The 11,331-nt window shown below is 72.0% G+C and overlaps 2 protein-coding genes across 2 annotated transcripts; both read right to left on the bottom strand.

Annotated features, from left to right (window-relative positions):
• Nucleotides 1–2,097: 2,097 nt before the first annotated feature.
• Nucleotides 2,098–5,071, bottom strand: LOC142092144 (retinol dehydrogenase 8-like). Its single transcript, XM_075171882.1, has 6 exons — nt 4,975–5,071; nt 4,743–4,904; nt 3,370–3,549; nt 3,202–3,295; nt 2,937–3,120; nt 2,098–2,337 (listed from the first exon to the last, which is right to left on the bottom strand). The coding sequence occupies exons 1-6, from the start codon at nt 5,069–5,071 to the stop codon at nt 2,098–2,100; spliced, it is 957 nt and encodes a 318-aa protein (XP_075027983.1).
• A 307-nt stretch (nt 5,072–5,378) lies between these two features.
• GRB7 (growth factor receptor bound protein 7) lies at nt 5,379–9,783 on the bottom strand. Its single transcript, XM_075171881.1, has 14 exons — nt 9,638–9,783; nt 9,356–9,500; nt 9,095–9,251; nt 8,890–9,011; nt 8,698–8,772; nt 7,977–8,114; nt 7,797–7,907; nt 7,567–7,665; nt 7,150–7,230; nt 6,958–7,074; nt 6,818–6,878; nt 6,619–6,706; nt 6,161–6,254; nt 5,379–6,089 (listed from the first exon to the last, which is right to left on the bottom strand). The coding sequence occupies exons 1-14, from the start codon at nt 9,781–9,783 to the stop codon at nt 5,943–5,945; spliced, it is 1,581 nt and encodes a 526-aa protein (XP_075027982.1). The 3' UTR covers nt 5,379–5,942.
• Nucleotides 9,784–11,331: the final 1,548 nt, after the last annotated feature.

The raw sequence follows: 11,331 nt of genomic DNA, 5'->3' as shown, positions 1-11,331 counted from the left end.
GGGGAAAGGAAAGTCCCGGCAGACAATTGTTTTTAGAAAAACCTGCTTCCGACCCCAGCGGCTTCGGCCCCTCGGGCAGAGCCTCCACCCCGGCACCCGGCAGGGCTGCGGCGAAGGGCGGGATGGGGATGATGCTCCTGGGCTCTGCAATGGTGCTCCACGACCAGGGAGGATGCTCCCAGGCTGGAGACGATGCTCCTCAGCCGTAAGCCTGAGTGGAGGAGCCCCCCACCCAGCCCAGGCCACAGCAGCTCCCTGTTTCCCCCCAGCTTTGCCCGGGACCCCCTTCCCACCGCGGGCGTTGGTGAGATGGGCTGTGAGCGGGGCTGAGGCCATCGCAGCGCTGCTGCCCCCGGACACCCGCTGCCCCCTGCTCTGCAGTGAGTCTTGGGGACGATCCTGCTGCCCCCCTGCTCCCCCCCTGCTCCCCACTGCTGCTTCCCTGGGGACTGGGGGGCACCGTGGGGCTGGCGGGGGGCTGGGAGGTCCTGTCCTCCCTCGGCCCCGTTTCCCACGGCTGTGGCTCTGTGCCGGGGGCCTGAGCCGCAGCCGGGCCCCCCCCCTTTGTTGCTCCCCGGGGCCGGGCGCAGCCCCCCCGTCCCTGCGCCCTGGAGCGGAGAAAGTTAGTCAAATCTGCAGAAACCGCAGCAGGGGGGAGGCTGCGTCTCCACCGCCGCTTTGATGTCACCCCTGCACGTCCCGCAGGTGCTGCGCCGTTGCCATAGCCCCGGTGCCGCGGTCCCCACCGCCGCTTTGCCATTAACTCGTGCGAGAAGGGGGGATAATGCAAAAATATTTCCTCTCCCCCCCGCCATCCTGTCCCCAAGGTGCCTGGAGCCGGCCGGGCCCAGGGAGGCCACGTGCGTGGCACGGGCTGGTGCACGCTGCACGGTGCACGGTGCTGCAGCCGCCATCCAGCCCCTCGCACGTGGGGCTGGGGGTCCTGGCAGGCGTTTGGGGGGCTGCACCAGGGACCCCGCATCCGTGCCGCACATGCATCCCTGCACCCTCCATCCCGGGCACTGGCGAGGCCGCGGGGCATCCCCGGCTCCAGTGCAGCCGCACCGGGAAGCGCGGTGGGAGCCAGGATGGTTTCTGAGAAACGGCCCCGCGGCGTTGAATCATGCCGGGCCTCCCTGCGGTTTCCCCCTGCTCTCACCTCCCGGGCGCAGTCACGCCAGGCGCCCACACACGAGCACCCTGCGCCCAGCCTGGGGGGCGGCACAGGCTGCACCCCGCTCCCTACCATCACCCCCCCGCACTGGAGGGGAGCCCCGGGGCAGCGCAGGGTGCTGGGGTCCCCCTGACACGCCTGCTCCTGCTGCCTGACCCGCACCCATCCTGCACCCATCATGCACGCTGCACCCAGCACTCCTGCACCCACCCTGCACCCAGCAGCCCTGCACCCTGCACCCAGCCTTCACCATGCAACCCACACTCACTCTGCACCAGTCCCTGCAGCCCCTTTGCACCCACTGTGCACCCGTGCACCCACCGTGCACCCTTTGCACCCCGCTCCCGTCCCTTGCACCACCTCCTGCACCCTCTGCACCCAGCGCTGCAGCCGAGCCGCCGGCGCGGTGCCCTGTAGCCTCTTGTGCTGCCCCAGTGCCATGGGGTTCGGTGCCGGAGGGGGGTGACACAGTCCGTCGTGCGGGACCCCCCCACCACGGGGCATTGCCGACCCCGCAGCGGAGCCCAGGGGGAAGGGGACACAGCCGTCACTGGTGGCCGGGGGGGACCGGACCTGGGCCCTGGGGTGCCGCATGCCCGTGGGTGCAGGGGGCCGGGGGGGCCGGGTGTCCCCAGGGAGCGGGAGGCAGGCGGGGGGCAGCTGCCAGCCCTTCCCAGCCCCGTCACGGTCGCTGCGCTCTCGGAGGAAGCCGCTCTGCTTTTTCACCCGGCGCTGGTTAAAAATACCACTCCCGATTTTAATACAGCGGCGGCGGGTGCTATTTCGGGCCGGGAGCAGGAAGCGAAACCCCACGCGGGTCCCGGCCCCGCTCGCCCCCCCGCCTCCGAGCTGCCCCCCGAGGGAGCCGGGCGCCTGGGCGGCTGCGCCGGCGCGGTGCCCCGAGCTGCCGGGGGCCGCGGGGGCTACTTGAAGCCCAGCAGCCGGGCGCCCTCCTTCACCTTCTGGGCCTTCCAGCGGAGCAGGCGGATGGCGCGGAGGCTGAGCCGCAGCACCGCGTCGTACTTGAACACCAGCTTGTAGAAAGCGTCGGTCATGAGGGCGCCGCTGGGGTCGGCGTGCTTCAGCGCGGCCATCGGCGTGTACGCCACGTTGGTCTGGTGCCGGAAGGGCGGCCGGGCCGCCTCGATCACCCGCAGCGTGTGCTGCACGCGGGGACGTTACTGTCCCCTTCCTGTCCCCATCCCCTCCTCATCCCCATCCCATCCCCATCCCCATTCCCACCTCCATCCCACTCCCATCCTCATCTCCATCCCATTCCCATCCCATCCCTTTCCATCCTATCTGCATCCCAGCCCCATCTCCATCCCAACCCCATTCCCATCCCATCCCATCCTATCCCCATCCCATTCCCATCCATTCTCCTTCCCATTCCCATCCTATCCCTATCTCCATCCCCAACCCCTTCCCGTCCTATCCCTGTCTCCATCCCATTCCATCCCCGTTCCGTCCCCATCCCATCCCTATCCTATCCCGTGCTATCCCATCCCCGTCCCATTCTCATCCCCCGCCCCATCCCTGTCCCTGTCCCTGTTCCCAGCTGGGCTCAGCACCATCAGGATGGAGCTCAGGGGGAAGGAGTTGTCGGGGCGGGACCCCTGCCCCGCTGACGCTGGGGGTCGCTGCTCCTCGTTAGGGCTAATTGAGGCTTCTCGGGACAGCCCAGCCCAGCCAGGGGCTGCCAGGCGGGGGGGTGGGAAGGGGGCAGCCCCCAGCCCCGCGGGGCCACCCGCCCGCCCGTCACCTCCGCGATGTCCTCGGGGCTCTGGCCCAGGCTGGCGAAGACGTCCTTGGAGTTCCTCAGGTAGAGGTTGGTGAAGATGTCGGCCGTCTCGGGGTCGGTCCGCGAGTAGTCAGCGCGTTCGGCTTCCTCGTACACCTTCGCCTCGAACTCCGTTGTCACCGGCCCCGGCTCCACCAGGCTGATCCTGCCCGGGGATGGGGCGCTGGGGACCCCGGCACCCCCCAGACCGCCCACCCCGGGGGGCCACGCCGGCCCCGGCACTCACGCCACGTTGAAGCGCAGCGCCTGCACCACCAGGCTCTCGCAGAAACCCTCCACCGCGAACTTGGAGGCCGCGTAGACGTCGTTGAAGACGATGCCTGGACGGGCGGGGGGTCCCAGTCAGGGCTGGGAGGGGGGGCTGGTCCCCCCGGGGCACCCCGTCCCCCCCTACCCTGCAGGCCCATGATGCTGCTGATGACCACGATGTGGCCCCCGCGGCGCCGCTTCATGTCGGGCAGCACCTCCTTGACCAGGCGGACGAGGCCGAAGAAGTTGGTGTCCATGAGGCTCTGCATGGCCGCCAGGCTCTGGCACTCCAGGGGACCCACCATGCCCACCCCGGCGTTGCTGACTGCGGGCACGGGGCGTCAGCGGGGCGTCCCCTGTGCAGGGGGGGTCCCGTGCCCCATGTCAGAGGGTCCCCGGTGCGCAGAGGTGTATGGAGGGTCCCCAGCATGGGATGCCCTGGGTGCGGAGGGTCCCTGGTGCACGGGGTGTCCCCAGCACAGAGGGTCCCCAGTGCACAGAGGGTCCCTGGTGCACAGAGGGTCCCTGGTGCACAGGGTGTCCCTGACATGGGGGTCCCTGGTACATGGGGACAGGGGGTCCCTGGTGCAGGATGTCCCTGACATGGGGGGTCCCTGGTACATGGGGACAGGGGGTCCCTGGTGCACAGGGTGTCCCTGACATGAGGGGTCCCTGGTACATGGGGACAGGGGGTCCCTGGTGCACAGGGTGTCCCTGACATGGGGGTCCCTGGTGCACAGGGTGTCCCTGACGTGGGGGGTCCCTGGTACATGGGGACAGGGGGTCCCTGGTGCACAGGGTGTCCCTGGCATGGGGGTCCCTGGTGCACAGGATGTCCCTGGCATGGGGGTCCCTGGTACACGGGGACAGGGGGTCCCTGGTGCAGGATGTCCCTGGCATGGGGGGTCCCTGGTACACGGGGACAGGGGGTCCCTGGTGCACAGGGTGTCCCTGACATGGGGGTCCCTGGTACATGGGGACAGGGGGTCCCTGGTGCACACGGTGTCCCTGACATGGGGGTCCCTGGTGCACAGGATGTCCCTGGCATGGGGGGTCCCTGGTACATGGGGACAGGGGGTCCCTGGTGCACAGGGTGTCCCTGACATGGGGGTCCCTGGTACATGGGGACAGGGGGTCCCTGGTGCACAGGGTGTCCCTGACATGAGGGGTCCCTGGTACATGGGGACAGGGGGTCCCTGGTGCACAGGGTGTCCCTGGCATGGGGGTCCCTGGTACACGGGGACAGGGGGTCCCTGGTGCACAGGGTGTCCCTGACGTGGGGGGTCCCTGGTACATGGGGACAGGGGGTCCCTGGTGCACAGGGTGTCCCTGACATGGGGCGTCCCCAGCACTGGGTGCACAGAGGGTCCCCAGCATGGGACACACGTGGCGTGGACAGTCCCCAGTGCACGGGGTCCCTGGTGCGTGGGGTGTCCCCGGCGCAGAGGGTCCCTGGCACAGGGCTCCCTGGCGCAGGGCACCAGGGGGACGCAGTGGGAGGGGGGTCGCGGGGCTCACCCAGGATGTCAACGTGGCGCCCGGGGATGCTGTCGAGGCAGGCGCGGATGGAGCCCTCGTCGCAGACGTCCAGCTGCTTGATCTCCAGCGTCCGGCCCAGCGCCGGCCCCGCCGCCGCCGCCAGCGCCCCGCTCCTGCCCACGTTCCTCATGGTGGCGATGACTGGGGGCAGAGGCGGCTCAGCCCCGCGCGGGGTCTCCCCGGGAATGGGGGGTCCCCCCACCCCGCTCACCTCGGAAGCGGCGCTGCTTGTCCCGCGCCAGCCGGACGGCCAGCGCCAGCCCGATGCCGGAGGAGCAGCCGGTGATCAGCACCGTCTTGGGAGCCATGGCACAGCCACGGCCCCGCTCCCCGGCCCCCCGCCTTTAATAGCAGCTGGCCTGGCCCCGGCCCCCCCAAATCCAGGCCCTTAATCCCCCCCCGCTAATCCCACCAGGATTTGCCGGCGGCCGCATGGCTGAGCCGCACGTGGTGCCCGGGGCGCACAGAGGGGCCTTTGTGCAGGACCCGGGGCACCGCGGGGACACGGCAGGACATGGGGACGCTGCCAGCCGCGCATCCGCCACAGCGGGGGGCTGTGGGGACGGACCCCCCCAGCACCCCGGCTTTTCCGTTAGAGGAGGCGAGGCGGGAGCTCTGAAAAAATAACCTTTATTCTCCTTGGTACAAAACACGTCACAGTTCGACTGGCCTCGCAGGGAGCTGGGGGAGGCGGCGGTGCTCCCCCCACCCCCCCAGGACCCCGCTTCTGGGACTGGGGACCCCCAACCCGCCTGGCCCGGGGGTGAGGAGTGCCGGGGCCACTCGGGGCCACTCGGGGCCACTCGGGGCCACTCGGGGCCGGTGCTGCGGGGCGGGGGAGAAAGTGCTTGAGTGGGGGGGGGCCCGGCGGCGCTGGCACCCCGGGACCCTGTGGGCAGAGCCGGCACCCGGGGCGCAGGGTGGGCGGCTGGCAGCGGAGGAACCGTCCTCGACCCTGTGCTTGCTGTGCCGAGCTGGCCCCAACCCTGCCACCCCGTGCCGGGCTGTGCCAAGCCGTGCCAGCAGTGCCAGGCTGTGCCAAGCCATGCCACGCCGGCGGTGCCGGGTTGTGCCGAGTCGTGCCAGCGGTGCCAGGCTGTGCCAAGCCTTGCCGGTGGCGCTGGGCCGTGCCAAGCCATACCGTGCCGGCCATGCCACACGGTGCCGGTGGCGCCGGGCTCAGAGGGCCACGCAGGTGCAGTAGTGCCGCAGCTTGCAGGGCAGGATGCCGCGGTTGATCTGGTGGAACTCCACGAGCTGGATGAGGTCGGCGAAGCGGGTCTGCCCGTCGTCCATGGTGAAGTAGAGCCGTCCCTCCTCCTCGCTCTGCCGGGGGGCACGGGTCAGGCCCTCGCCCCCCGGCCCCCCCGGCCCCCCACCCCGCCGCCGGCACTCACCGGCAGGATGAGATAGTGTTTGACTCTCTGCAGGTGGCACAGGGACAGGACGAAGCCCTTGGGGTTGCGCTGGCTCTCCCGCACCAGGAAGACGCTGCGAGCCCCGGGGGGGTGTCACCGCTGGCCCCTGTGTCACCCCCGGGGTCCCAGGTACCCCCCCAAGCCCTGGGCTCCTGTACCCCCAGGAGCCCTGTATTCCCCTGGGAGCCCCAGCATCCCGTCCCCCCACCCACAAACCCCAGGCTCCCGTACCCCTGGGGGCTGCAGATCCCCTAGAAACCCTGGGGGGTCCCAACCCCCCTGGGATCCCATGTCCCCCCCGGCAAGTGTCCCCCCATCCCCCAGGGGTCCTGCATCACCCCGTGAACCGCAGGGCCCTGTAACCCCCGGGGCCATGTACCCAGCAGGGGTCCCCCCAGTGAGCCCCGGGGACCTCGACCCCCCCGGGGTCCCCGTACCCTTCCACCAAGCCCTGACGGCCGATGAGCTGCTGGGTGTCCTCCCGGGAGATGCGCCCGTGGAACCAGGGCTGGGTGCGGTGGATGGCTGCGGGGAGACGGGCGTCAGGCTTGGGGAGAACCCCCGCCCGGGGCAGGGACCCCCCCTCGGCACGACCCGGCTCTGCCGGATGGGAGCCCGCGGCTGGGCGCTGCTCACCGGCGCTGAGCGGGGAGCTCTGGCAGGCTGCCGGCAGGCTGTACCGGTGCGTCGTCTTCTTCTGGCCGTGCAAAGCGAGGAGCAGGCGTTAGGGTGGTCTCGGGGGGGCCCCCGCCTCACACCCCTGCACCCCAACTCACCCTCCAGGCCTGCGCCTCCTCCAGGGCCACCGTCAGCACCTCGCTGGGGTTCTCGATCACCCGGCCCGTGCACCCCGAGAAGTCCATGGCCACCAGCGCGTTGTCCGAGACGCTTCGCTGTGGGGGACGGCGAGAGGGGGGGTGACCGGGGGGCTCCCCGTGGGATGGGGGCTGCGGGGGGGCGGCACTCACCAGGGGCGTGGGGCCGATCCAGGGGGGCTGGCTCAGCCGCGCCTGCGCTTGCTGGTAGTTGCGGTAGAGCTGCATGCCGTACTGGGGGGAACGGCCCCGTGAGCTGGGGGGGTCCCGCGGGGCCTCCGTCCCACAGCGGGGTGGGGGAGCACCCGCCTGGTGTGGGGACGGGGACCTCCGCATCCTCCCAGCTTGGGGTTGGGGACATCTACATCTGCCCTGCATGGGGACGGGGACACCACCCTGCATCTGTTCTGGCACGGGGATGGGGACATCCCTCTGGCACCCCCCAGCACAGGGATGTGAGCATCCCCGGCATCCCCGGTGTCCCCCGGCATCCCTCCAGCCTTCCCCCAGCATCCCCCCCGGCATCCCCCGGCACGGGGCCGGTAACGCCCCGGCCGGGCCAGGGCCCACCTTGAAGAGGCGGAAAGCCGCCATCCAGCAGCTCCGGCTCTGCTCGTCCTCGCTGCAGAGCAGCTTCAGGCCCTTCACGCCGCTCCGCACCTTGTAGGGCTGCGGGGAGAGGCCGGAGCCGTCATGGGGCAGCCCGGCCGGCTCTCGGGGGGCAGAGACCCCTTGGCAGGGGAAGGTGCACAGAAGGGATGGGACCCCCGGCCCCCCCAGCCAGGCGGGGACGTCCCCACCTTGATGCAGAAGCCGAACTCGGTGGGCGTCCCGTAGAGCTTCTTGCCCTGCGTCACGTAGTAGATGTTGGACTCGGTGAGGTCGGCGAAGTACTGGAGGTGCCGGGGGTCCTGGGGGGCGGGGGTGTCAGGGCCGGCCCCGCCGCAGCCCCCCGGCCGAGCCCCCGCCCGCCCCCTCACCTTGGAGGTGCCCTTGGTGGAGTAGTAGAGCCCCGAGCGGCGCAGGGAGAAGTAGAAACGCTTCCAGACCTTGCGCCCGGCCTCCCGCAGCTGCAGGAAGCCCTGGACCTCGGGGCAGCTCCCGGAGTTGAGGAAGTTCTGGGGGGAGACGAGGGCTGAGGGGCACGGCGGGGTCCCCACGGCACGGCGGGGTGCCCATGGCAAGGTGGGGTCCCCACGGCATGGTGGGGTCCCTATAGTACAGCAGGGTCCCCACAGCACAGCGGCATCCCCATGGCACAGCAGGGTCCCCACGGCACGGTGGGGTCCCCACGGCACGGCAGGGTCCCCATGGCACAGAGAGGTCCCCACAGCACAGCGGGGTCCCCACAGCATGGTGGGGTCCCTATAGTACAGCAGGGTCCCCATGGCACAGCAGGGTCCCCACGGCACAGCGGGGTCCCCACGGCACAGAGAGGTCCCCAGAGCATGGTGGGGTCCCCACGGCATGGCGGGGTCCCCACAGTACAATGGGGTCCCCACGGCACAGCGGGGTCCCCATGGCACAGAGAGGTCCCCAGAGCATGGTGGGGTCCCCACGGCACAATGGGGTCCCCACGGCACAGCGGGGTCCCCACGGCACAGTGGGGTCCCCACGGCACAGCAGGGTCCCCACGGCATGGCGGGGTCCCCACGGCACAGCGGGGTCCCCACGGCACGTCTGGGCACGGCGGCCCCGTACCTGGATGAGCTCGGAGTGTGCCATGCTCTTATTCGCCTCCAGGCAGCTGGACACCATCACCTCGGGGAAGAGGGACTGCTGGGGGGACAGGGGGTCAGGGGAGACCCGCGGGGTGCTCAGGGTCCCTGTGGGGCATCCAGGTCCCCGTGGGACACGCGGGTCCCCGCGGGCTTTGCTCTGGCGGCCACGTACCGCGTTGCTCTTGAAGAGCTCGTACTTGGCGAAGTTCTTGCGGAAGACGAAGCGGCTGTCGGCGCCCGGGGGCCAGGAGCTCTGCACCTCCACCACCGACTCGTGGTCCTCCAGGCACCGCTCTGCGGGGGGACGGGGCTCAGCGCGGCGGCCGGGGGGGGCCCAGTGCCACACCGCGCCGCGCCGCGCCGCGCCGGCGGCTCACCCAGGGCCAGGTGCTGGTGCAGCTCGACCAGGGCCCAGCTGTGGTCCTGCAGCGCCCGCGTCCTCCGCACCAGCGTCTCGCAGAGCTGCCGCGCCGTGGTCCCCGCCGACGCCTCCAGCGAGCGGCACGCGCCGTCCTCGCCGAACACCTTCACCACCTGCCGGCACGCGCCAGGGCGGGCGTCAGGGCCCCCCGGCGGGAGGGGACCCCGCGTCCCCGGGGGCCGAGCCCCCCCCCCCAGCCCCCTGCCCCCCGACTCACGTGGGAGGCGCCTTCGCGGGGGGGCCCCTGCCCCAGGGCCGGGCTGCTGAGGATGGGCGAGTTGGAGGGGCTGCAGAGCTCGGGGAAGGGGTTGGGGATGCTGGGCAGCGACGAGGCGCGCGGCTCCTCCTCCGGCAGCTGCCGGCTGCGGGCAGAGAGGGGCTGAGCTCCCTCAGACCCCCTGGCACCGGGTCCTGTGCCCCCACGCCTGTGACCCCCCTCAATCCACTGCCCCCCCCCAACCTCCGCGGGAGAGCCTCGGCATCCGGGCCCCCCACCCACCTGCTGCCGTGGATGAAGAGGGGCTGGGAGCGCTTGACCTCGGGCGGCCCCTCGCCCCCGTCCCACTCGCCGGGGACCCCCTCCTGCTCGGCGCCGCCCGGCCCGGGGGGCTCCCGGAGGCTGCTCTGCTGAGCCCCCCCGTCCATGGCATTATCTGGGGGGAGAGAGCGGGTCCTGCACCCCACGAGGCTCCGGGTCCTCGTCCCCGCGGCAGCAGGGCCGGGGGTCTGCGGGCAGCCCCCACGGGACACCACGCCGGGCTCCACGTGGGCCGCACGCCGCCAGCCGCCGCCGCCGCGCCGGCGCGGGCAGCCGGTGCCGGGGTGCTGCCAGGGGCTGCCCACCCTTGGCACCCGCCCGGGTGGTGTTTTGCCGGCGCCCAGACAAGCGGTGAGTCAGCGCGCGGCGGCGTGACTCAGCACCGCCCCGCCTGCCCCCGGCCCCCCGCACCCCGCGGGGGTCCGGCCAAGCCCCGCGCGGCTGCCAAGGGTGGGGGTGTCCCCGTCCCTCCAGCCCCATCCCAACGCAGGAGCTGGGGGACGGGAGCGTGAGCCCGGTGGTGAGCACAGCCCCCTACGAGACAACCGAGAATCCCCCAGCACCGCCACGTCCCACGCGGGACCCCCTCCAGTGCCCCACGTCACCACTGAGAGGCTGGTGGCACCGGGAGCCACCGACTGAGCCGGGCTGGGGCCGGTGGAGCCGAGTTGGGCTGGGCTGAATTGGGCCAAAGTGAGCTGGGCTGAGCCGGGCTGAGCTTTGCTGGGCTGAGCTGCGCTGGGCTGAGCTGCGCTGGGCTGAGCTGCGCTGGGCTGAGCTTTGTCAGGCTGAGCCATGCTGGGCTGAACGGTACTGGGCTTAGCAGTACCAGGCTGAGCTCTTCCAGGCTGAGCTGTGCCAGGCTGAGCCGCGCCGGGCTGAGCTGCGGCGGGCGAGCGCGGCGCCGGCGGGAGCAGGAAGCGGAGCGTGGCGGCGGCCCAGCCCAGACACCTCCTCGGGTCCGGCCAAACCAGTTCTGGCGGCCGCTCCCAGCTCCACCTCACCGCGCTGGCATCCGGGCCGGGGCGGCCGCGCCGGCAGGCCGGGGGCGAGGGAGCCGGCGCCCGCGCCCACCGTGGGAACTGCCCCGAGCCCGCCCGCCGGCACGGCCCCCCGTGCTGCGACGTCACCCCTCGCCCCCGCCCGGCCGCCGGTGCCCGGTGCCAGCGCCCACGCCATGCTGCAGCGCTCGGGGGGCGCGTGGACACCGGCCAGCGCTCCGGTTTCAGCCCCAAAATGATTCGCAACGGGGCTGCGGGATGTGCACGGCCCTGGGCCAGCCCTGCCATGGCACAGCACGGCACGGCTCGGCACGGCTCGGCACGGCCGGCCCCACCGCCGGTCACCTGGGCCAGGCAGGGGCAGGCGCAGCCCGGCCATGGCGGCACGTGGCACACGTAACACACGCGCGGCGCCCACGGCCGCGCCGGCGGCACTCGGTGGCTGCGGGCACGCGCACGCCAGGCCCCGCCGTTCCCGGGATGCCGCGCGGGGCCGGTTTAATCATTCACCCGCTGCCCATCCCTGTCCCCGTCCCCGTCCCCGTCCCCCGCCTCCCGGCCCGCTCGGGGTCCAAGTCCATGGCCAGGCAGGACTGGTGCCATCACGCGGCTGCCACCACCATCCCCATCCCATCCCCGGCCCCGCCACGTCCC

The sequence above is a fragment of the Calonectris borealis genome, chromosome 22 (assembly GCF_964195595.1).
Source record: "Calonectris borealis chromosome 22, bCalBor7.hap1.2, whole genome shotgun sequence".
NCBI classification, from domain to species: domain Eukaryota; kingdom Metazoa; phylum Chordata; class Aves; order Procellariiformes; family Procellariidae; genus Calonectris; species Calonectris borealis.
Note: the sequence above shows the minus strand (reverse complement) of the source record. Positions and strands in the feature narration are given on the sequence as shown.